The sequence below is a fragment of the Talpa europaea genome (assembly GCF_964194135.1).
Source record: "Talpa europaea genome assembly, chromosome: 7".
Classification (NCBI taxonomy): domain Eukaryota; kingdom Metazoa; phylum Chordata; class Mammalia; order Eulipotyphla; family Talpidae; genus Talpa; species Talpa europaea.
In genome coordinates, this window is record NC_140074.1 from 85,421,611 (window position 1) to 85,444,719 (window position 23,109).

The 23,109-nt window shown below is 49.7% G+C and overlaps 1 protein-coding gene across 1 annotated transcript in view; it reads left to right on the plus strand.

The window, feature by feature from the left end:
- Positions 1-9,012: 9,012 nt before the first annotated feature.
- Positions 9,013-23,109, plus strand: part of ABR (ABR activator of RhoGEF and GTPase) — a gene marked incomplete at both ends in the record, with an annotated part of 132,654 nt that continues 118,557 nt past the window's right edge. Inside the window, one exon of the mRNA XM_084237187.1 lies at positions 9,013-9,073. Within this exon, the coding sequence (XP_084093313.1) occupies positions 9,013-9,073 (61 nt within the window). The remainder of the gene's footprint in view (positions 9,074-23,109) is intronic.

Sequence of the window (23,109 nt, forward strand, 5' to 3'; positions counted from 1 at the left end):
CCAAGACGTGGATTCCGGAGCAGTTGGGGGTTACTGTGATAACCCAATGATTTAATACATGTGCATTCCTCAAATCAGTCCTGACTCAGGAAGTGCAATGTAAACTTTGTCGCTATAATTATTATTATCCTTCTGTTTTTCATTGACAAACTCTCCCAAACTAGGCCCCTTCATTTCAGGGGAGAGAACAACCCTGAGAGCAAGATGCCAGAGCATCCTCACCAGGCAGCAGGTAGGAAGCTGGCAGGTGCTTAGAGGATGGCAGCCTGGATCAATGACCCTAGTGGCCTAAGGTGGTTTTCTGGACCATCACAGACCCAGTGTTCAACAAACCAGATGCTGACTGAAGATTGGTTGTTTTATTTGTCTGTTTATTTCAGTGAAGAAGAAATTGAAAGGAATCTTCTTCCCTGTTTATAGGTGCCCAGCAGTCTGAGTAGGTCTATTGCAGTGTCCTCCAGGGCTCTCAAGCCTGCCCAGTGGTCACCATCATTCAGTGTAAGCAACAGCCACAGACAGTCTGCCCAGGCTCCCATCTGTCTGTCTGTCTGTTGAGCAATCTGCAGATTCTCTTGGGCTAGGTCCCTGCCAGGGGGAGGAGTGAGGGACAAGATGCTTAAAATCAGTTTCCATCCTACTTCTCCCCTCACTGAGGTTGGAGGGGCATCAAAGTCATCACTGGGAGCCAGTCAGTGACAGCTTCAGCCCGCAAACCACTGGGACAGGGAAGTTAAACAGTGCTGCAAGAAATTAGCATCTTCTTTCTCAGACTCCCAATATCTGCCCCAGACACAGGAGGAAAGAAAGGAGAAACATACACCCAGAGACTGTTTTTTCCCCGGGGGAGAGTTACAGCTTGCCTACTTCCTCTAAAAGCAAATTTAATTGCAAATTTGGGACAGGCCTAGAGAAAGACTCAGAATTGAGACCAAAGTTCTCTAACTGGGCTGAACCTTTTCTGGGTTTCTATTCCATTTCCTTGTTGCAGTATGATTGGGTAGAAAAGAGTACAGCATCAAATGTCAGCTGCTCAGAACTGGAGCCCTATGCACTGGGGAGTTTTTAGTTGAGATTTCATGTGAGCAGTTACAGAATTAATTGGAGCAGCAATTTTCTTGCTCCAAATCTGATTCTAAGATCCTGTTGTTTTTCCTGAGTCTTTCTGGAAAGTGTGACCATTCTCCACATGACATCCCAGCCAGCCCAGACAGCTCTTATTTAGCTGGTAGAGCTGAGCTGGCTAAAGCTTCACTCCTTCGTTCCAGGTTTCTGTGACCAGTAATATTTGGCCTTTCATTCATTCATTCATTCAGGGTGTTGGGGTTATAGTGCTGGGATAGAAGGTGAATGAAAGAGATAGCTCCTGCCTTGTTAGAACTCTCAGCCCAGTAGGAAAGACAGGCCCGACATGAATTACAAGAACATGTAATTTCAGGCCTCTGAAATGCAGGTCTCCCTGGTCAGGTGGTTAGGGAAAACATGCTAGAAAAAGTGGTATTTAAGTTAAGACCAGAAAAATGGGTAGGAATATCCCTGCAGGGTGGATGTTGAGCATTTTCCCTAGAGATATCATTCTGTGCAAAAGTTCTTTAAAAAGCCAGAGAGAGCAAGGAGGACCCTGTGCCAGGAGAGAGGAAGGTGAGAGGAAGTGCTGGAGCCAGGCCACAGGGCCTTTTGTGCCACAAAAGGATACAGGTCTTTATTCTGACAGCAACGGGAAGCCATCGATGGGCCTGAGCAAGAAAGGAATGATGTGCAGATTTCCTTTAGAAAGTGCTCTCTGCTGCTGTGGGTGCTGGGAAACTTCCTTCCACTTGACATGATAGTTATGATGTCACTCTCGGGGGCCTGGGGCCACTCAAGCCAACAAACCCAGCTCCGACATGACTACTGTGCAGCTTTTCACCGGCCGACACAGCCAGAGCATCATTCTTTTCCATTCTCCCATCTTTAGAATACATGTCACATGTTTTTGTGTCAGACCCTGGCATGGGACCATCTTCATGACAGTGAGCTACCCAGCCCAGTTCAGGGTGCAATGAACTGGAGAAGGGGAAGGGGAAATTAGGAGTCATGAGGCTTCAAGTGCCTTATGTAAAAGGTGCATGTGTTGGGACAGTTTGGGGACAGAACAGGCTAGGCTGAGTCATCTTTTGGGAAGGAAGGCAGGGTGGTCCTTTGGGGGCGGGGTGTGGCTGGTCTACTTGCTTCTTTGCAGAGACATCTATTGGCTCCTAACAGCTAGGCTGAGTTGGGCTGCCACCTGTCTGCCCCTCCCTTCCAAGGGTCCAACTGTCCCATATAGGCCAAGTGCACATGTGTGCCCGGCTTTTGAGAAGGAGTCACTAGCATCTCTTGTGAAGGTGGCCTGGTGACCTGTTAGGTTAAAAAGGTGAAATGTAGGGAAGACCTCAAGATAGAATGATGAGGAAAGAAAACATGGGGTATGATCTTGCCAAGGAACCAAGTTGTGGTTTAAAATGCTTTAAAATGCTCCTACATTTTCAAATACTTCCTGGTGAAGCAATACAAACTACCTCTCCCCCAACTGAGAACCGCTGTGCCAATGTTTTGGGGGACATGGTATGTGCAGCTATGTTTTGTTCTTTCCCAGTTTCTGTAGCTGACAAGCAGGGAGACAGGGGAGAATCCCCTCATTTAAGAATATCTTCAGGAAGCTTTTGTCTAGTGAGATTGTTATTCTTCCCAGGTCACTCATGGGGGCTTCTGATGTTCTCCTGATGCCAAATGGAATTCCTCCTAACTTCTCTAGCCTTGTTACTCACAATGATAACCTGCTTTCCTAAGCAGAATCAGGCATTTCCAGGGCTCTTGACTGGAACCTGGCTAGGGTGGCAGGTCTGCCTTACATGCTGCTCTGTGAGGCCACCAGGTGGCACTCGGGAGCCCCCACTTTGCCGCAGGACCAGTGGTGGCTGGAGTGACTGCAGAGGAAACTTGCCTTTAAAGAGGCCTGGTCCTCAAAGAGACACTGCAAACTTAACAGTGATCCTGAAACAAGACTCCACTGATGACAAGAACCACTGTCTAGGCTCTGATGCTCCTGTGTTGTTGCTGCCCTGCATGTTGAGCCACCACATCTTCAAGTCCATCTCTTTGACAGCCGCCCCTGGACTTGATAGGGATGGGACCAGCCCTGGCAGCTGGCAGAAGGGTTCCTGGCAGAACAACACAGGTCTGGAATGCATCTGCAGAGTTCTGACTGAAAGAACAAGGAGCACACCGAGCTTCAGCTTCCGGGGGGATGGTGACCACAGGAGGGCAGAAGGCCAGGCTGTGAGCTCTGACCCAGCTGCGGGTTCCTGCTTCCCTGCGAGCTGGTAGGACTGGAGCCATTGAATTTTGTTCCTGGGTTTTGGGACTTACAGAATCTTTATGTCTGTTCTGCTGACCTCTTTCCAAATGCTGATGGGGCTGCTGTGGTAAGTAAATTAGGAGTAGGCTCTAGTTTCTTCTGTAGACCGCCCCCTGCCCCAGTCCTACTGTTGACCTGTGGAAGAAGCCTCTTCTATTAACCCCTGATGGTGTCATTTGAGCCAGAGTCGGTGAGAGTCACTTTAGTTGGGGCTTGGTATGTGACCTTCCTGAAATTGCAGCTTGCTTAGTATAATTAAGGCAACTGCTCTTATTGGGATGCTAGCTAGAATCACCATAGCACCTGGCCTTGGGAATGGGGTTTCAGCACATCCCTGGGAAATGTGTGGTTATGTGTGGGGATCTTCACGGTGATAGGAACCTGGTGTCACGGAGCCTTTTCCTGGTCACAGTGTCAAGGGAGGCAACAAGGGGACAAATGAGTTTGTATGGTGCCAGGATTGCAGCGCTTTCCTGTGACTCAAGCACACATAAAACTTTAGTAGAGAAATGACTAATTGGATGGGGGACTTCACATTAATCTGTACAGATCTCATTGCTGGAAAATCAGGGAGGCTGGGAAGACTTAGGTAGGAAGAGGGCCAAGGACAGGCCAAGGCTTCTCCCACAGAGGTGACCCAGTGGAGGTTTAGAGAATTTTCTTCTTTCCAGCCCGAAGAGCTGAGGGTAAATCTTAGAACAGTATGTATCACTTTGCTGTACTAAGGAAAAAGAAAGGAACTGAGGGGCAGGAAACACGCTAACCCAGGGTGTGCTAGGCAACAAAGTTTTACAGTCCAAGTGGGCTGACAGGAAGCCTGCAGGTCATTTCCCTGATCCACCTGGGTGCCCACCTGCTATAGGATGTGAGAACTGAGGCTGGAGACTGGCCGGAGACATAGAAGAAGTGGGGTTTGGCAGGCACTGGAGTCCAGGAGACTGTCACTGGATAGATTTCGTCCAGCTTGTCTCCGGGGTCATCTGCCCTGTTGTAGTGGATGCGGTTTTCTTTGGGAAACAGTTCTGTTTTTGTTTAATCATTGGTGGCTCTGGGGGTTTCTGGAATTACACTGCCTTGCACTGCTCCTGTAGCTCCAATTTCTTCCTCCCTGAGTTTAACTTGACTGTTTATTCATTTGTTCATTCATTGTGCCCAAATCGGAGATTACACGTGTAGATTCTGGACTCAGTATCTCAATTCATGTCCAGGCGTTACCTGCAAGCTGGCCAATGGCTTAGCCTTTCTGCTTCCGTGAACTGAGAGACTATGTGTGCCTATCTGGCTGGCTGATTATGAGGATTTAGTGAGGTAATCTATGTGCCACAGATAGGGCACATAGCTCCTGCAACTTAAGAAGCACTCAATAAATGTTAGTTGTCGTTAATTTCACTTACTCAACATGTATTATTGAATGCCACTCTCTTGGGTTTGGGGCAGGAAGCAGATATGGAAGCACACTGTGGTTATGACTGCGCTGGAGGTCTACCTGAGAATCGTTCATCTACCAGGCTCAGCGCTGTGTATATTCCAGTGAGAAAAGATGCGGTCCTGGCTTTTAAGGAACTGATCTGCCAGGAGGGTGCAAGCTCTTTGCTTCTCAGCTATCACAGTCTGTCTTGCTTTGTTTCTTAAAATCTGAATGTGGAGGTCCTATCCCCTGGTCCCCTGTCCATCCAGCCTCTGCACAGCGGTGCTCCCTTCCTGACACTGGCATAAGGAAAGAGAATGGACAGCTTTTCACCAGCAGTGGCCTGAGGGTAATCAAGGAAGCAGGAACTCCCGGGGCCTTCCTAATGTGTGCAGTGGACATGGGTTGCTAACAGTTAGGAGGAAAGTAGAGATGCCCAACTTGGGGTCTAAGCATCCTTTTTCCATCCTGACCAAGTGGCTGCGGAAGCAGTAGTTGATTGTTGGAGAGGCAATGAGTCGACACCCCTAGGAGTTAAGGGAAGCTTTCTGATCTTCTCTTCCCACTCAGCCCCTTGTCATCAGCCTAGTGCTCTAGGCTGTGTAACCAATGCTTAAATTAGCAGTGAGGCTTAAATGAGCAGTGAGATGGGGAGCTGAGGGCAGCCTGAGTGCACGGTGAGAGGGAGGGCTGCGGAAGATGGAGAGTGTTCACCCAAAAACTGGACAGTGAATAGTTAGTGTGGGCTTGGAGGATGCCATGTGATGGGTGCCTTTCGGGTGGAGGGGCAGATTCAACATTTAGCTGAATGGAGGTGGTCTGTCCACAGGAACAGAGCACAGTCCCTGCTGCTCTGACAGATTGGGGTTGCTGGCATAGCACTTCATCTTTGCAAAATGCAGATGAGGTGGCCTCCTGGGTAGCACAAGGGGATAAGTCACAGACTATGAAGCTATTAGCAGCCACTGCAGCACAAGTTCAATCCTCAGCCAGGGAGCTGACCCATATGGCGCAGCAAACCTCTCCTGCCTCGCCCGCTGCTCCCCTCAGCAGTGTATTTCAGTACATCTGCCTGTTCTGCTCCCCACTCTGTCTCTGGTGAATCCTCTCACCCCCGTACCTCTGGCACATACCTCAGTTCTTGTATGCATAAATAAATCAATCTTAAAAAAATGCAGATGAAAATGACTCTTTAACTCCTTCCTTTCTAAGAAATGGTAATGGGTCTTGTCCAGTCTCCCCCACCCTCAGTGGCAGCAATCTGAAGGCTACTGTTCTAGTCTTAAATCACCCTGGTGCTCACAAACTTTTCTGTATAGTCAAGGTTAAGTCAAGCCATGTGCTGTTAACATCTCCTGGCAGCCATCCAGTAAAGCATCAGGGAATCTTGAATTGACTGTCCTTTCCCTGGACACATGTCTGAGACAGGTATGTGGAGATGGAAGAGGACTGGAACTGTTTCTTTGCATGGAGCAGCAAAGATTTCCAGGAACCATTGCCATCCAACTCTCACCAGTCTGGTGGCAGTAGAAGCAGCACACATGGCATCTAAGGACCTGAGCAGACTGTGAGGGTTCAAGTCCCAGCCTCCCATTTACTGTCTAGGTGAATTACTTAACTACTGAGCACCTTATTTTTCTGCTCTGGATCATCTGGAAAATGGAGAGAATTGAGAAAACAGTGAGATGATCCTTATAAACAAAGCACTAACATCCAAGCCAGGCACACAGTAGGCACCTGCTGCTAGTTATTAGCAGTGTTCCTCCTTATTGCCTCCAAGATTCCTCTCTCCCTCTACCCTATATTATCTCCTGGAGTGGGAGATTTGGGACAGGATTGGACAGAGTGTAGAAGAAGCAAAGTATGGCGATGCTAAGGAGAGCAACTGTAACATTTTAACTTGAAAAATGCTGAAAATAGCTTGTTCAAGCCTTTGTAGATAAAAATGTAAAATGTATGCAAATGTATGTGACTCACGCAGAAACACACATCCATGGCCTCCTCAGAGTCAGTGCCCGGATGTGGCCGTCAGAAAAATCCCTGTGTGTGCAGAGGGCCCAGGCGCGTTGGTGATGGTGGTGGCAGTGGTGGAGGGGAGGGGGCAGTACTACGTTCCTGTTTCTACCTTTCTTCTGGGTTCTGTGCCTCAGAGTTCCATGTGGAAAGAAGAGAAACCCTGGACCGTATTCTGCTCCTCCACTGTCACTGTCCTCCCTCCTCCCGGAGCCTATTTGGTCCCTCTCTCATCCCGGCTCTATTTTGGGAGCATCTCATTGGAGATGCACTCCCCTCCCTGCTAAACTCCAGGTGCCTGCTTGGTCCTCCCAGTCTTGTGTGCGAGTCAGGGACTGTGGGAGGGTGACAGCAGAGCAGGGAGGGGCTGGAAGAGACAGAGCAGAGCCTGAGCCAGAAGGGCTGGGGTTGGGGAGAGCCAGCCAGCTTGGGAAGGGGCTAATGTTACCTCATGGCTGAAAACCATGCCTTTTGCAGTCACATGTGGGCACTTTCCACAACCCAGAATGTCTTCCCCTGACCTGCTGTGAACTGGTGGTCACCATTTCCTCTTGGGCAGCTCTGGAGGCTTCCCAAGCAGCTGGGTACAGGCTTCCTCTCAGCATCATGGATGAGGGGCTGCTTCTCCTTTTAAGAAGAACTAGATCTGTGTTTGTTTGGAATGATGAGGACCCCTTAAATGCTGCCTGGATACTGACAACACTGCCTGCTACAAAGGCCAGGGTGAGCTTCACCTTATAGATCTGTTCGTTGAGCTGGGTCCCATGAAGAATTTGACCTTAATCTGCTTGGGGCTTGAAGGGGGTGAGGGTGTTGAATGGGGCTAGTCTGCTCAATTATTAGAAGGTCACTATCTGAGGTAAAACCAGCATAAATGCCCCAAGGCAGGTTTCAGTGGTTGGGCACTGCTCAAGTGGCTGAGGCCTTTGGCTTGGACCACCCTAGCTGACTCTCCTCCCCTTCCTTCCAGTTCCTTCTCCAGAGTCCTTTGGCACCCTGAGGACCCAATCTGTGGCAAAATTGCCTTGGGTCGCCTAGAACCATCTCCCAGGGGACAGATGTAATACCTTCTCCAGCCTCTTCACTGCTCTTTGTGGGAGGGGGGAGTCTTAGGAAAAACTTGGTTTCTAAAGATTATGTTTTCTGAGGCATCTTGACCTCAGACTCCTCTCAACCTGTGATTATTTCACATGGTATGCCTCTGGCTGCGCTCGGATCTCCAGTGAAGGAGATGTGTACCTCAGTTTGTCCGCCCGCCCCAAATGGGCGGGTCTAAGATTTTCTTCCTCCACAGCCCCAAGTCGACTTCCAGCCCCCAACCTTTCTCGAGTTGCCGCCCCCTGCAGTGTAGGGCAGGGATTGCCCAACTCTTAGGTCAAGGATAGTTAATAGAAAAGGAGCAAATAAGGCTTGGAAGAGTCCCGGGAAGACAAGACTTGCCTTGGGCGCTCAGGACATTAACCCGGTCAGCGCCGCCCCCCGGCTTGGCTAGGGGAGGGGCCTGCAAGCCGCACCGGCCCCTGAAATTGCGCTTGGAGATCCTGGGGTGGCAGGTGATGTCACCCCGGCGGGCCCATAGGTCTCCCTCAGCACCTAGTCTGCGGGTTGCCAGAATTCTGCTGAGCTCAGCTGGGGAGGAAGAGGAGCCTGGGTCTGCGCTGCAGCCGGGAGACCCCTGCGGGACCACTTCTCCATTGCTGGCTGGAGCCCCTCTCCCCCGGGCGTCGGTGGGGACCCGACTGCGCCCCCCGCCCCCCCGCCCCCCCCCCCGGCCTGGAGGCGTGCTGCGGCGGGGGAGCGGGCACGGGAGCCTGGCGCGGATTGGTCGCGGTCCCGCCCCCTGGCCCCCGCCCCTGGGCGCAGCTCAGCCCCCGGGAAGTTGCTAGTTGGCGGGCGGCTGCGGGGCCGCGGCTCCGGGATCCCCAGCAGGGCTCGCGGCGGTCGCGGTGGCCGGAAGGGCTCCCGGGGGTGCTGGCCTGCCCTCGCCCGCCCTTCCCTGCGCCCGCGGCAGTTCGGGTCCGCTCCGCCCAGCTACCTGTTTCCCGGCTTGCCCCCGCCTCCACCCCGCGCCGGGCAACTTGGACCTCCGGGGCTGGCCGCCCCTCCCGGCTCCCCGCCGGCCCGCCCGCCCGCCGCCCGCGCCCTCCCTCCTTTGTTGTGCGATGAGGGTCGGGTTTCCGATCTGACGGAGCCGCCGCCGCGCGGAGCCGCGGGCATGGAGCCGCTCAGCCACCGGGGCCTGCCGCGCCTCTCCTGGATCGACACTCTCTACAGCAGTACGTGTGCGCTCGGGCCGCGCGAGCCGGGCGGGAGCGGGTCCTGGCGCCCGGCGCGGCGCCCCGACGGCCCCGGGGCGCGAAATGCAGGGCTGGGCTGGGGAGCCGGGAGCGGGCTGGGGGCCGCGAGCATCACCGGCCAGGTGCCCCGCGGGCCGGGAGGCGGGGGAGTGGCGAGGGACTCCCGGCAGCCGCCGCAGGTGGGGTCCCCAGAGCGGACTTCAGGCGGATGGGGTGTGGGCAGTGGACCAACCTGGCCGGGAGAGCTGTGTCACCCTCTCCCACCTGTTGTGTAACCGAGCGCTCCCCAACCCTCAGGAAAAGAGGAGAAAGACCCTGGTAGGATGCTGCCTCCGCTCCCGGCTGGCTGTACCTTCTGTCCACGCTGAAGCAGAAAGGCCATTTTGGGAAAGTCCTTGGTGCCCGAGTTTACCACCTCAGGGGCATCCTGAGGCCGTTGTGTATTCGGGTGGGGATGGGGGCCGGGTGGGAAGAGAGGCTGTAGGTGCAAATCTTGGGGGCCATTTGCATGAAGGAGTTGAAAACCCCCGGCTCAGCAGGCTTTCCTGCCAGTCTCATCACCACCCCCACCTTCACATCCCCCCAAAAAAGAAAAAAACAAATCTTCTCGGCTTCTCCACCCCCTCGCTCCCAAATCTGCCTCGATCATGTGATTGCTCTTGCACTGCCGCTGGGAATGTGTAACTGATCACTGGTATGTTCTGAGAGCTTTAGCCAAGCTGTAAACGTCCCTCCCTTACCCCCACCCCCCACCCCCACCTAGCTTAGGTGACTGGAACACTGCACACATCCGCACCCTTGGGAGGTCAGGTCCTCGTCTCCTGCTGTGTCTTCTAGCCCAAGAGTGCAGAGGCAGGGCATGGGGTGGCAGGGGGCAGGGGTTGGGGGGAGGCAGGGAGAAGGGGCTGGGAGAGGCAGGTTCTGATTCTGAACACTGGATGCCATGGGGCAAGGACATTTTTTAGGATCAGATTCCTTGATAACAGTCATATGGGTAGGGGGAGAGTGGACAAGGATGATGCCTGAACCCCAAGGTATTATTCTGGAGGCTCCTCAGTACTCCTCAGTATTCCAGCCTCTGACCTCTGTATTCCTTTGAATCCCCATAATTTGGGTCCCCATAATTCCCTATACCCTCTTCTCCTTCTTGCTCTCCCTCCTCCCCTTCCATTCTTTTTTCTTTCTAACCCTCCCCCCATTAGCTCTCCTTGTGATGGTTCATTCTGCTTTGGTTTTTCAACATCAAAGGGGCAAAGCTGGATCCCCTGGGTGTATGTCCTGCGCCAAGCCCAGCCACTCCATCTGCTCCTTCCCCAGCAGAGGCCAGCATCATTGGGTGAAGGTCAGAGCCCAGGCTATGTGGCATGTGTGTGCACGTGTGTCTGCGTGAATGGGGGCACACATCTGTTCAGAGCCCTGCTGCAGATCTGCTCCTGACCCAAAGGAAGGATTAATGACCTCTTCCTAGCTGTGCTCCTACAAACAACAGTCATACAATGCCTCATATTCACATGCCACTTAGGTTCCTCAATATTTCTGGCTAAACAGCCAAAACCCAGTACCGGTTACCCTAGTTCCCAAGACATAGAAACCTGCCCTTCAGACAATTCCCCTACCTGATCATTTCCATATTTTCCTAAGTCCTCCTGTACCTTGCTCTCCTAGAACAGAGAAGCAAAATTGCCTGAGGTTATATTGCAAATTTCTGACCAGAGGAAGGCAGAACTGGAAAAGGGAATTAGACCCAGGGTCTCTTTGGGGGTGCCTGTTAACCAGCCCTGACTCAGGCAGGCTGCGATCTGAGCAGTCAACCCTTTTGCTGCCCTGGCCTCTGGGCTCCCGGGGCAGCCTAGACAGAGCAGTGGATTGGGGGGCACTGACTTGGCAGTAATATGAGGCCTCCCTGCCTCCCTCTTCAAAACAGCTTATTTGAGAGAATGAGGCTTCCTGGGGAGGTGCTGTGCAGTCATGTTTGGGCTGTTAGCCATGAAGTTTCCTCTTGACAAGAGCCTAAATTAAAACAAATACCCGGGCTGTCATTTGCCTGGCAGCATGGTTTTGTGGCTCCCAGAGGAAGTTCATCTGCCTCTCAGGAAGCTGTTTGCTTACAGGACTCACAATCCTGGGGTGGCAAATCCCAGGAGGGGATGGGGGGGGCGCATGTGCATTTCTTACAGGTGTGTGTGACCCAGGGAGACAGGTTCCTCCTAAGCAGCTCCTGCTAATAATGATAAAAGCATCTCATGAAAAAGGCTGGGCATTTTCCATTCATTCTCTCCAAATTTCACAACTCTGCAAGAGATAGTCATACCTCCTATTTTATAGAAAGAGAGGCTCCATAAGCACAAATCATTGACAAGGTCATATAACTGATAAGTAATAAGCTGGAATCCAGATCATCCCCTAGAACACTGAGGAAGATTTTAAAGCATCACCTGGATATATCTGAGTTTATTCAAGGACTTGGAATGTCACGGAAGAGAGGACATCTCTGTTCCTCTGTCACAGAGTTTTCCCCAAAATATTTCATCAGGGTAAGTGGCCTCCGTAACTCTGTCCCCAACCTGTCCATGTGTTTCTTGCAGAAACTGAGGGCTGGCTGATCCTGGAGCCCAGGCAGGGATGGTTGAAGCTCTATCTGGGCTTACTGAGGCAGGTGATTCTCTGCTCCTAAGGAGTCAGGCGGCCAACCAGCCCCTCTACACATACTTCTAGCCTTTGGGATTGTCAGCTCATCCTTTTTGGTTTTAGCATCTGTACCAGGAGGAGTGTGCCCACTTCTGTTGCAGACTGAGTCATTTGACAAGGGGTGGGTAGCAAGATCCTCTCTCTCCCCAGTGGTAGAAATCCTGGAGTTGATAGTGATTTGTCTGACTCCAGGAGGAGATGGATTATTTCCCAGATGCCAATGTGATCTAGCACTGACTAGAGCAGGGTCCACTGGAGTGGTGAATGAGGGTTTCAGGCCATTCTACTGTGTACCACTCATTTTCCTTCACGAATGTACTAATCTCGGTTTTACCTAACCTGCCTTGCCTAGACTCTTCCGTGGAACTGGTGTGATTCTATAGGGCTGTTCTTCATTTTATCTTCTCTATCCACCTTTCTCTCACCACCGTTTCCACTAAACGCTTATCACTTTCTCTTGGCTTTCTTCTTCGTCTTCTTCTTTTTAAAGATTTATTTATGCATACAAGAACTGGGGTACCGGCCCGAGGTGTGGGGGAGGTGAGAGGATTCACCACCAGAGACAGAGTAGGAAACAGAACAGATGGATTGACTGAAATACATTGCTGAGGGGAGCAGCGGGTAAGTCAGGAGAGGTCTGCTGCGCCTTGTGGGTCACCTCTTGCTGGGATCGAACTCATGCTGCAGTGGCTGCAGATAGCTTCATAGTGTTGTGTCTTAACCCCTTGCACTACAAGAGAGGCCCTCTTGGTTTTCTTCTATACCATACGATTAGGTTGGATTAAATTAAATTTTGTGGACTAACCCCCATATGGGGAGGTGTTCTGAAACTTTCTATGCCACTATGAGTAAAGGCTGTTCCCCCAAAAGATCCAAATTGTGCCCTCAAAATATCAGCAGGCTAATTAGTTGACACCTCTTCAAATGGAAAGTCTTTAAGTATACATTCAGGACTTAAGTAAAAGACAGCTGTGAGGGCTACATTTAAGGCTACATATGCAATTTCAGTGTCTTTTTTTGTTCTAAGCAATTCAGCTCTGGCCCCAAAATACCTACCTCACTTAGCCAAGCAAAAGCCTCCAGTCACTTGAACCTCATAGAAAGCAGAACATAATCATCTGTTGTTATGGAATCTGCCTTTTGGTGCTCACTTCTGTTATCCAAGTATTTCCAAGGTTTATTTCAGCCTCTTCATACCCCTTATAGACTCAGTGTCCTAGCCAAGAACCAGGAAAACATCAGCGGCTGTGGGGATACACAGCCATCTCAGGTGACCATCAACCTGCCTGTTTCCCATCATTTTATTCTATATTAGCCACGCTGAGGACCACACCAGTGGCTGAGAGACTGTGTGGGTATGATTTGAGCAGCTCTCTCACCCAGGCTGCCTCCAGCCATCCCTAATGTGCCTGTGAACACCTGCAGAGGACGTCTTCCCAGCCTCTGGTGGCCCAGTCATCTATTCCTTCTCATCAGCACCAGCCCAGAGTTGTCATGGTGTCTGGAGTCTCAGAGGTAGGGGCTGGCAAAAGAATTAAGTTCTACTCATATAAATGTATTGTTGTTGTAGTGATTGTAGTTCTTTGGGGAAAAGGAAGAAAGGTCATGAACTTTGGTGAAGAATTAGCTGGAAAATAGTGTCAGGCTGATAGAAGATGGAGAATTTGAGAAAAATCAAATCCTTTATATGCAATTTCAGTGTGAAAAAAAACAAATCCTTGCCTCATTCTTGCAGGGAGGCTGGAACACGTGGCTGTTCTCTGTTTCCTGGGGCGATTCTGGTAGCTTCCTTGTGCACACTCCTCTGTAAAGTGAGGCTATGATGTCTCTTGTGGGTGTCCTGTGGATTAATTAATGTTTATAAAGTGCTTTGAAGATGAGGAGTGCTATTGAACTGCTCAGCTGTCCAGCTCATCATCATGGAACAGGGATCCATGGAAGGCTTACAGCGGAGTCTGGAGGGCCTGGGAAGGTGGGGAGCAGACTGTCAGGAGCAAAGTGTTTGACCAGGATTTTAGGTAGTGCCTCATGCATAATAAACTTATGGTAATTTTTGTTCATCTAAGTTAGAATGAGAGAGAAAAGAAAACTGTGTTCTTGGCTCCTTTAACTCCTTACTCCACCAGAAACCCCAGAAACCCATTAGCTAGCCCATTCACAAGTTCCCAGCTGTGTGGATTTGGTAATTGTAGTAGCTTGTAGTGGAGCTGGAGACCCCCCACAGGAGTCCCACGTGTTGCTAGGGCTTGGTTTGTGTGGTGATTGGAAGACTTTACTGCTAGTGCTGGTGCTGCAGCTGTTTGACTCAGCTTGAGCACTTTGGGGGCAAACCAGGAACACACAGCTTTAAGTCCACTCCATATCAATTCCATCATTTGCCTCTGCCAGGTCTCTGGCTATGGTAAACTGAAATCTGCCTCAATCTCTCTATAGGATCTTGGCACTTTCCACTAAGTGCCAATAGGAGAGGACCTCAGGCTTTCAGTGAGTGCAACAGGCAGACTACAGGCAGCACCTCCCCCACTGCCCGTGGTGTTGGGGATAGATGATAATTCTACCCTTTGCCCAAAGCATTTGGCAAAGAGCCCTTTGAGGGCAGCCAGTGCTTTGTCTCTGGAGTCAGACCTTGTTTTGGTCTCTTACTCAGTTTTCCACCCCTGTGCTTTATTCCTGTTTCTTCCTGTCCTTCCCCACTCCACCCCAGAATGACAGATGAATACGAGTTTACTGGCTATATGGAAACTCACAGGGTCAGTATGGTCTCCAGGAGATGGGGCCAGATGGAGTGGGCTCAGTGGGCACCTAGCTGGTCAGGTGCCATTCCCCTTTTCCCTTCATCCTTACTGCTGAGGCGTTCATGTCTCTCCAGACCACAGGTGGACATGGCAGATGTGGTCAGGGATTTTGCCTAAGACGAGCAAGGATTGGGTGGTTGGGAGGCCTCAGATGGACCAGTGCAGTGGAGCTCAGTGTTCTTGTCACTTGGAGTGCTATGGCCATTGACCTCCCCAGGATTTGGTAGAACTGGTGGTACCTAGAAAAGCCCCGTATTGACTAAGGATCTGTGGGTTTGTTCAGAGCTGTTGGGAAAGGCTGTGACCATAATTACCTTCATGGGATTGAAGGACTGATCCTATTAGTGTGCTGGGTTAACCCTGTCCTCCTGGGCATTGCCTGCTGGTTAACAGCAGCAAAAAGTTAATGGAGCAAGATTATGGAGTCCAAAGATGTTGTGTAATTAAGCCCAGTTATTTCTCTAGCTGGGAAACATATAGTCCCTATAGTAGAATTGATTTCCTCACTTGTGGTCACCCTGTTCAGCTGCATGTTGCTCTGGTCCCAGATAACCTAATGGCTATTTTTTGAGTGAATTTCTCCCATAAAGTTGGAGTTTCACGAGAAAGGTCCCTTTCTGAGAGATTTGGGGTCAGGGTGGCTATGTTTTATGTGTGATGGCACCCTCTCAAGTTTGCAGTGGGGACCTCTTTGGGAAGTGTATCTGTGTTCCGCAAAAGTATGTGAAACATCACCCTTGGGTCTCTCACAACTACTGGCCCCAATGAAAAGAAAACTTGTAGGTTCTGTTGGGAAATTAGAATCTTCCCCTGGGTTTGGGAAGAATGGAAGAAAACATAATATTTAACCATTCATTTTGCCAAATGCTGTGCCAGGTATTTTCCTTATATTAGCTTAACAACCCCATAAGCTGTTATCATCCCTGCTTATAGATGAGGAAACTGAGGCCCTGAGAGGTCTCTCAGTGTGGCCTGGAATCAGATTTCAGATCGCCCCAACACATGTATTGCTTGCTCGACTTCCAATAGCCGTAACAGTTTTGGCCAATACCAGTGAGTACCTACTATATGTCAATACTGTTCTAGACACTGCCCATATGTTACCATAAATCCTCAACAGTCCTTAACTTTTGAGGCCGAATTGACTATCTCTACTTCATAGGGAAAAAACTGGGGCTCAAGGAAATTAAGTGATTCATTCGAAGTCCTGCAGTTAGAGTACAAGCCAGGAATTAAGCACAAGTCTGGCCCTACTCTAACCTGCTTTCTCCCACACTCCTTTGCCTTTCACAGTGGTGCCAGTGAAGACCTCTTGGCAGCTGGTCTTTCACACAGGTTGATTGATCAGGTTTATCTCTTTAGCTAGAATGATAGCTGTGAAGAGTGTCTGGGCTCCCCTGTGGTATTCTGGTGATACTCAGCCCCCAGGTGTCCTGTACCAACAGAGGTGCCTCTAACTAAGGGATGATCCCAAGGAGAGCTCCCCATGGGCACTTGAAGTCCATTTCCCAGCATTACCTTGTCCCTGGGGTTATTGGCAAGAGGCTCTGATTGTTAACCAAAAGGAAAGAGAAGGGAGAGAAATAGACTTTGGGAGTAGGGATGGGGCCCAGTTTCTAGAGCAGAGCAGGACCAAGGGCAAGGAAGTGGGGACAGAAGGAAGAGAGGATTTGGCAGAGTTCAAGCCTGCTGGCCCTGCTCTCAGGCTTTTTAAAATTCACCTCCACAATTTCCAAAGGAAAATAGAGCCCTCGGCCATAAATCAGGCCACTGAACACCAAGGTCCTTTGCTGAGGCCCAGGGCCAGTTGGGCTGCAGATCCGACCTCTGAGTTTGAACTCACCCATGCACAGCATGTTAATGATGGGGTGGCTTGGGGGAAGCCTTCCAGTCCCACTCCCATATCCACAAAGGCCCTGAGTCCAGAGAGTCCCTGCTGACAGGTCAGTCCTCTGGGGAAGCCTGTGCCTGGGGGGGCTTATACCGTAACAGACCTCTCTTTGGCTGGGGCCAGAAAGGTGAAAATGAGACTGTAGGGCATGTAGCCCAAAGGGTTTGCTATGCTGGATGTTTTGGATATATAAAGGGATGAGAGCCTGCCCTGAGCTAAGAACCACAGTAGGAAGGCAAAAGTGGCTCTTCAGAATTTCACTGGCAGCTTCCTTCTTTCACTCAACCTGCAGGCACTTTTCAGAACCCCTGCTTGGTTGGGATTAGGGACCCAGGAATTCTCCTCCTCACTTGCTCATCTTTTTGTAGGGAAGTAAATATAGAATTTCAGTTGTACCTAGTTGCTCCTGACCCCTTCTTCCCCAAATCTTGAGCTTGCTGCCCCAGCTTCTCCCTCCTCCTGCCCACTGTGCCCCTGTTCTCTCTGTAGTTCCAGGACATAGCCAGACCAGAGCCATCCCTTGTGCCTCTATCCCATTCCCTGCCCAGAGCTTTCTCCTGCTCTTCCTACCTGTCCCCGCCTCTCCCCCAGCCTCCTGCCCTTCGTTTACCACTGCCTTTCTAAGGAAGAGACATCACTCAGGGAAGACAATGACACAGGGCTGCTAAGACCGAGAGTTGAGAGGGCCAGGAGAGCAGATCCTGGTCATGGGGATCCTGATCCTCCCGAAAAACACATTTTCACTCCACAGTCTGTCAGTGCAGGTAGAAACAGTGCCTCAGGGCAAGTTGCCTCATTCCCCCCTCACCTCCACAGGGCTGGGCAGTGCCTGCCATGTAACCACAGTCATGGCGGTAGCTCCTGCTGTCAGTTCTGCACCGCCAGATAGGAGCCAGAGAGCCATGGTGCGGACATTCAGGTGTAGCATTAAGGGACATTGGCTCCTAGGTGACCTGGCTGAGGAAGTCAGTTCTTCACCATCAGAATTAAGTTAACAGAGCCACCAATCAAGGGGAGATTGGACTAGTAACTCTAGTCAGCAATCCATAAGTCATATGTGTCTTTTACATACAGCCACAAACTGAAACAAAAGTTTAATGGGACAGTAATCACCCTTTCTGTCACATTTACAATATGATAAAAATTCATATTTCTATGCCCTTCTAGTCTATTCCATTCCTTAAAAACAAACCCAGTAAGTGCTGGTCATGACCTACTACATTGATTTCCTGACCTGCAATATGAAACACGGAGGCCAAAATGAGCTCAGAGGGCACTTCTGAACTGTAAGGAACAATAATTCACCAAACTTCATACACTTATATACCCCTGTTGGGATTTGTGCCCGATTCACATGCTTCTATTATTATGTACTTAATGTTTTTCTTCAATTTGATTCACTGTTTAACTTATCTTGAAAGGAAACTAATGGAGAATCTGCTTTACTTGCAAGCAATCATAAGTTACCTTACAAATAAATATTCTAAAAACTATGCAGTATTATTCATCTAGTTACGTATTATAGCCCATGGGAAGACCTAGGTCTGAGCCTCCTGCTTCTTAGTTTAAAGGAGGTGAAGGCGCAACCTATGAAGCTGTCCGCAGCCACTGCAGCACGAGTTCGATTCCCGGCCAGTCGGGGCGCAACCCTCATGTGCAGCAGACCTCTCCTGACTCGCCTGCTGTTCCCCTCAGCAGTGTCGTTTGGTCAGTCTGCCTGTTCTGTTCCCCACTCTGTCTCTGGTGAATCCTTTCACTGCCCCCCACACCTCTGGCCTGTGCCCCAGCTCTTGTATGCATAAATAAATAAATCTTTGGGAAAAAAAAAAAAGGGAGGTTAATAGAGGACAGTAGGATGTTAAGGGTATTCTAGTACCAAGCAGACTTTCTTCTTCAGTACCAGGCAAAATTGAAAGGAATCAAGAAGGGCATAATTTTCTCAACATGTGATTTAGTACAATATGGCAGGCAGGCAGGCAGATGCTGGTCAAGGAGGTCGTTCTTCATTGGCATCCTCTACTTCTAGCTACCCAGAGTCCTGCATCCCATATTTTCTGGGGTGGGGGTAGCAGAGATCACTTTCTCCTAAGACCAAATATGTTAGAGCAGCGTCTCAACCTCTTGTGCACTGGAAATGCCTGGGGATCTTGTTAAGATGCAGACTCTCTTTCAGTAGATCTGGGATGGGGTCAGAGGTTCTGCATACTAGCAAGCTCGTGGGTGGTGCCAGCGCTGCTGCTGACGGTCGAGGGACCATGGGTAGCAGGACTCCAGGGGCCTTTATTCTCATTTAGCTGACACGCTGTGGATCCAAACCAAGTTAGACCCCTCTGTCCCTCTAGATTTGGGCCAGCTGGACAGCGACCCATGACACATTTCTCTTTAGAGCCCATTTCCCAATAAAAATAAAAATAATGGACCCCTAATGGGTACCAGACTTGTCGTGGTCTCACATTCGTGAACTCATTTTATTCTCACAGTAAACCTGTGAAATGTTGTCACCCTCATTTTAAGGACTAGAAAAAGGAGTGGCCATTGAGATTGGCTTTGAGCGGTGACTTCATGGGGGCAGTGCTACGGGGGGCGCATCAGGTCTCCTCTGCCCACCCCCTTCCTGAGTGGCAGAAACTCAGTCATCTGGCTTTTATGAGTGCCTCTGTCTAGACAAAACCCATATTCTCTCCACCCCCATCCCCCTAAGGCCACCGTCTGTGTTAATGGAGCAGAACTCTGTAGTTGTTAATTTTCTAGTGCATCATTGAGAGGGTTAATGAGAGACCAGCTGGTGTGCCACCCAGCCATGTGGAAGGGCCATTTTCCCTTGATTTAAGTTGGCAGATACTTTGCAGAAACCATGGCAGCTCCTGCCAAACATTCTCCCCTTGTAAGGCCTGTGTGGTGCTCACCTGGATGGGTCAGTGGGCACTGTGTGCCATCTTTGGGTTTAGAACCTTTAGAGACCAAAAGCAGGAGCTGGTTCTGTCTCCTGCTCCCTGGAAAGGAGGATGGGACACAAATTTGGCTTTCTCTGGGGAAAGCTCAGGGAAGAGCTTTCTCTGTCTCTGGGACCCTGTGGTAGCATCCTCAAGCCCCCTCTCTGACGTAAATCACCACTTCCTTTCCAGTTCACTGTGGCTACGGTAAACCTGCTTCCTTCTGCCAGTTCTTAGTCAAGAAACCCTCAGTGGGGCATTTTTTTTTTCTTATCACATTCGATCCAAACTACCCTCCAGATCATCTCCCATTCAGATTTCCCAGCATCCCAGCATACTCCGTCTGCTCTAGGCAGAGAGACCCCTTACCATCCTACAGCCAACCTCCATTAGCTGGTGAACTCCCCCCAGCTTCAAGCCTTAGCCTCAGCTCTGCTACCACCTCCTCCAGGAAGTCTCCATGCCTGATTATAGCACTCTGGGCCACATTATTGCACTTTCTTAACTGTTGTTTTATAGCATTTATCTATATAATGTTTCGTGCCTGTTGTCAGTTCTCTGCCAGACTCTAAACTGTTTAGAGGCATGAGAAGAATAACAAAGCCTGCCATTTATAGGGTGCCAGACACTGCCCTTAAGCACTTTACAAACAATGTTCCATTTAATGTCTCCCCTCCAATTATTTTTATCCTGTTTTATGGATGAGGAAACTTTTTTTTAAGATTCTAGAGAGGTTGAGCTGCTTTCCTAAGGTCACACGGCCTAAAAAAGGCCAAGTTGGGCTCTCAACAGATCTTTGTGGATACCCCAGCCTGTGTTCTTTAACAGAAGTGCCCGATGGCAGGACCTTTGAATGAGAACCTGGAGGTGGAGTCCTGGCCTCTGTGTGTTTGAAAATCTTCTGTGCATGTTTAGTCCAGTTTTGGGAGTGACTCTTTACTATAGCCTCTTAACTAGTGCCCAAGCACGTGGAAGCTTGAGCAATGCTTTGTAGTTAACTGAGGGGTCATGATGAAAAGGAATGTTCTAGAGGGCTGAGGTCCATTATTCCAGCACAGGGCCACCTAAGAGAATCACAGAGCAGAGAGGATGTGAGGAAGAAGTAGAGCGGGCACAAGGAGGGCAGAAGGGCAGTCAGAAACAGATATTGGAGAGATCAAACCAGTGACCCTCTCTCTGCCCCACCATAACTCAGGGCCTTCCCTAGACCTGAGCATGTGAATGACCTGGGGCAGGTTGTGAAAGTTCAGATTCTGATCCAGCAGGTCTGGGGAAGGCCTGTGATTTGGCATTTATTTTCTTTTTATTAAAGATTTATTTATTTATGCATACCAGAGCTGGGGTGCAGGCCAGAGGTGGGGGAGGGGTGAGAGGATTCACCAGAGACAGCGAGTGGGGAACAGAACAGGCAGATCTACTGAAATACTTTACTGAGGGGAGCAACTACTCTACTGAGGTGAGATAGGAGAGGTCTGCTGCGCCATGTGGGTCAGCTCCCTGGCCAGGGTCGAACTCATGCTGCAGAGGCCGCAAATAGATTCACAGTGCTGTGCTTAACACCCTTGTGCCTCCAACATGCCCCAGGTGATGATGCTGTTGCCTGGTAAGAAGAATCCAGATTCCTCCAAACTCTCCTTGAGGATCTGACTCACTTGTCAGTCTAGCATCTTCCCATTGCTTCCTTCCTACAGGACAAAATCTAAATTCCTTAGCATGGTGTGGGAACCTTTTCCTACACTGACTGGCACCAGCCCAACCTGAAGCCTCACAGCCTGGGGCTCCCCACCATGCTTCTGACCTTCCAGGCACACAAATTCTTCACAGTTCCTCACACATGCAGCACCTGGTCGGAGTTTGTTGCCTTTCGCACATGTTCCTAGTCCTAGAGGAATGTCCCTTTTTTCAAGCTGCATGGAAATCACAGGTGGGGGAGTGGGCCCCAGACTTAGGCTCTTGGCCCTGGAGAGAACTGTTTCCTGTCCCTGTCCCCAGCACAGGTCAGCCAGGGTCCCTGACCTTGCAGAGGTGTGGAATCAGGTGACTTAATTGTCCTGCTGTGAACATTTATGTTTCTTGCCACCTTTGAGTAAAAATAAAACTGAGAATGACTGAAGTGAAACCCCACCTTGGAGACCGGGAGAACAGAGACGTGTACAGGCACTGGGGAGGCCTGAGACCACTGCATGAACTCTGGGGAGGGACTTTGCGACTTGGGCTGGGGCTGCTGGGGTGGGGGGGAGTGGTTGCTGTGTGGCCCCAGACAGCCTCTCATAGCTGTTTTCACTTTAATGTTTTCTCTTGGCTGTGGAAATATTTCAGCACTTCCGGAGGGGTTTCCTTTGGTGTTTCCTGAGCTTTCTCTGGGGCTTTTGGTCTTCAGGTTCCAGCCCCAGGCAGGGACTGCTCCCAAAGGGCTGGAATATCCAACCCTCTTGCTGTCCTCCTCCACCCCATCTCCTGAAGAAAGGTTCCTTATGTGCTGGTTTGGAGGAATAATAGCTCTAGAGAAAAAACTGCTCTTCCTGCAGGAACAGGTAATTGAGGGCTCAGTTGCTCTGACTCAGGCCTGTTCCCTCTTAGGGGAGGAGGAACACAGCTGGAGGACGCAGCTTGCTGCTGACAATAGCCTTTGAAAACAGCAATTTATTTAACCTCTTTGAGCTTATTTTGCTTACCTATAAAATGGGAACAACCTTACCAACCCCATAGAGAGGGCTGCCAAATATTTTAGCAAATAAAAATACAGAATAGCTAGTTAAATTAGAATTTTATATAAGGAATTCTTTTTTTTTCTTGGTATAAGAAATCCCATGAAATATTTGGGATATACTTATAATAAAAACTTATTTATATTACTCATCTGAAGTTAAAATTTTATGGGGTGTCTGGTATTTTACCAGCAGTCCCTTTCACTGGACCAAATGGTTCATGTGTAACGCTCAGTGACAGACCCACCTAGATGTTCCTTCCTCCTTTTATACTTTCTTCTTTGCTCTGTGCCACCCTTTGGCTCCTAGATTCCAAGCTGATGAGAATTTTCTGTGATGTCATGGAAGTATTGAGATTGTTTATAGAGTTAACACAAAATATAATGATGTGATTCTTTTTGCATAGAAGAACTGGTGTGTGGGGTGAGATGATTCATCAGCAACAGAGTGGGGAGCAGAACAGGTGGATTTGCTGAAATACACCTCTGAGGGGAGTAGCAGGCAAGAGAGGAGAGGTCTGCTATGCCTTATGTGGGTTAGCTCCCAGGCTGGGTATCGAACTCAGGCTATAGTGGTGATAGCATTGAGACTTAACCCATAGGCCACTGGGAAGGCCCCTAATAATGTAATTGATGGGTACTTGCTATGTGTCCCACACTCCACACTGTCTAAGCTCTTTATGCATCTTAATTCCCTATTTTTAATGATACTCCTAGAAGAAGACACTTATCTCCACTTTACAGATGAGCACACACACACAAAGTAGGTAAGTAACTTGCTCAAGGACACACAACCCGTTAATGATAAGAGGTGATATAAACCCAAGCAATCTAGTCCCTGTGTTCTTGTTCTTAAATAGGACATTACGCTGTGTCTTGCCTACCAACTGCCACAGTTCAAATTATAACGTTTCTTTTTCTTTTTTTTTTAAAGATTTATTTTTTATTTACACAATAGCTGGGATATAGGCCAGAGGGGTGGGAGGGTGAGAAGATTCACC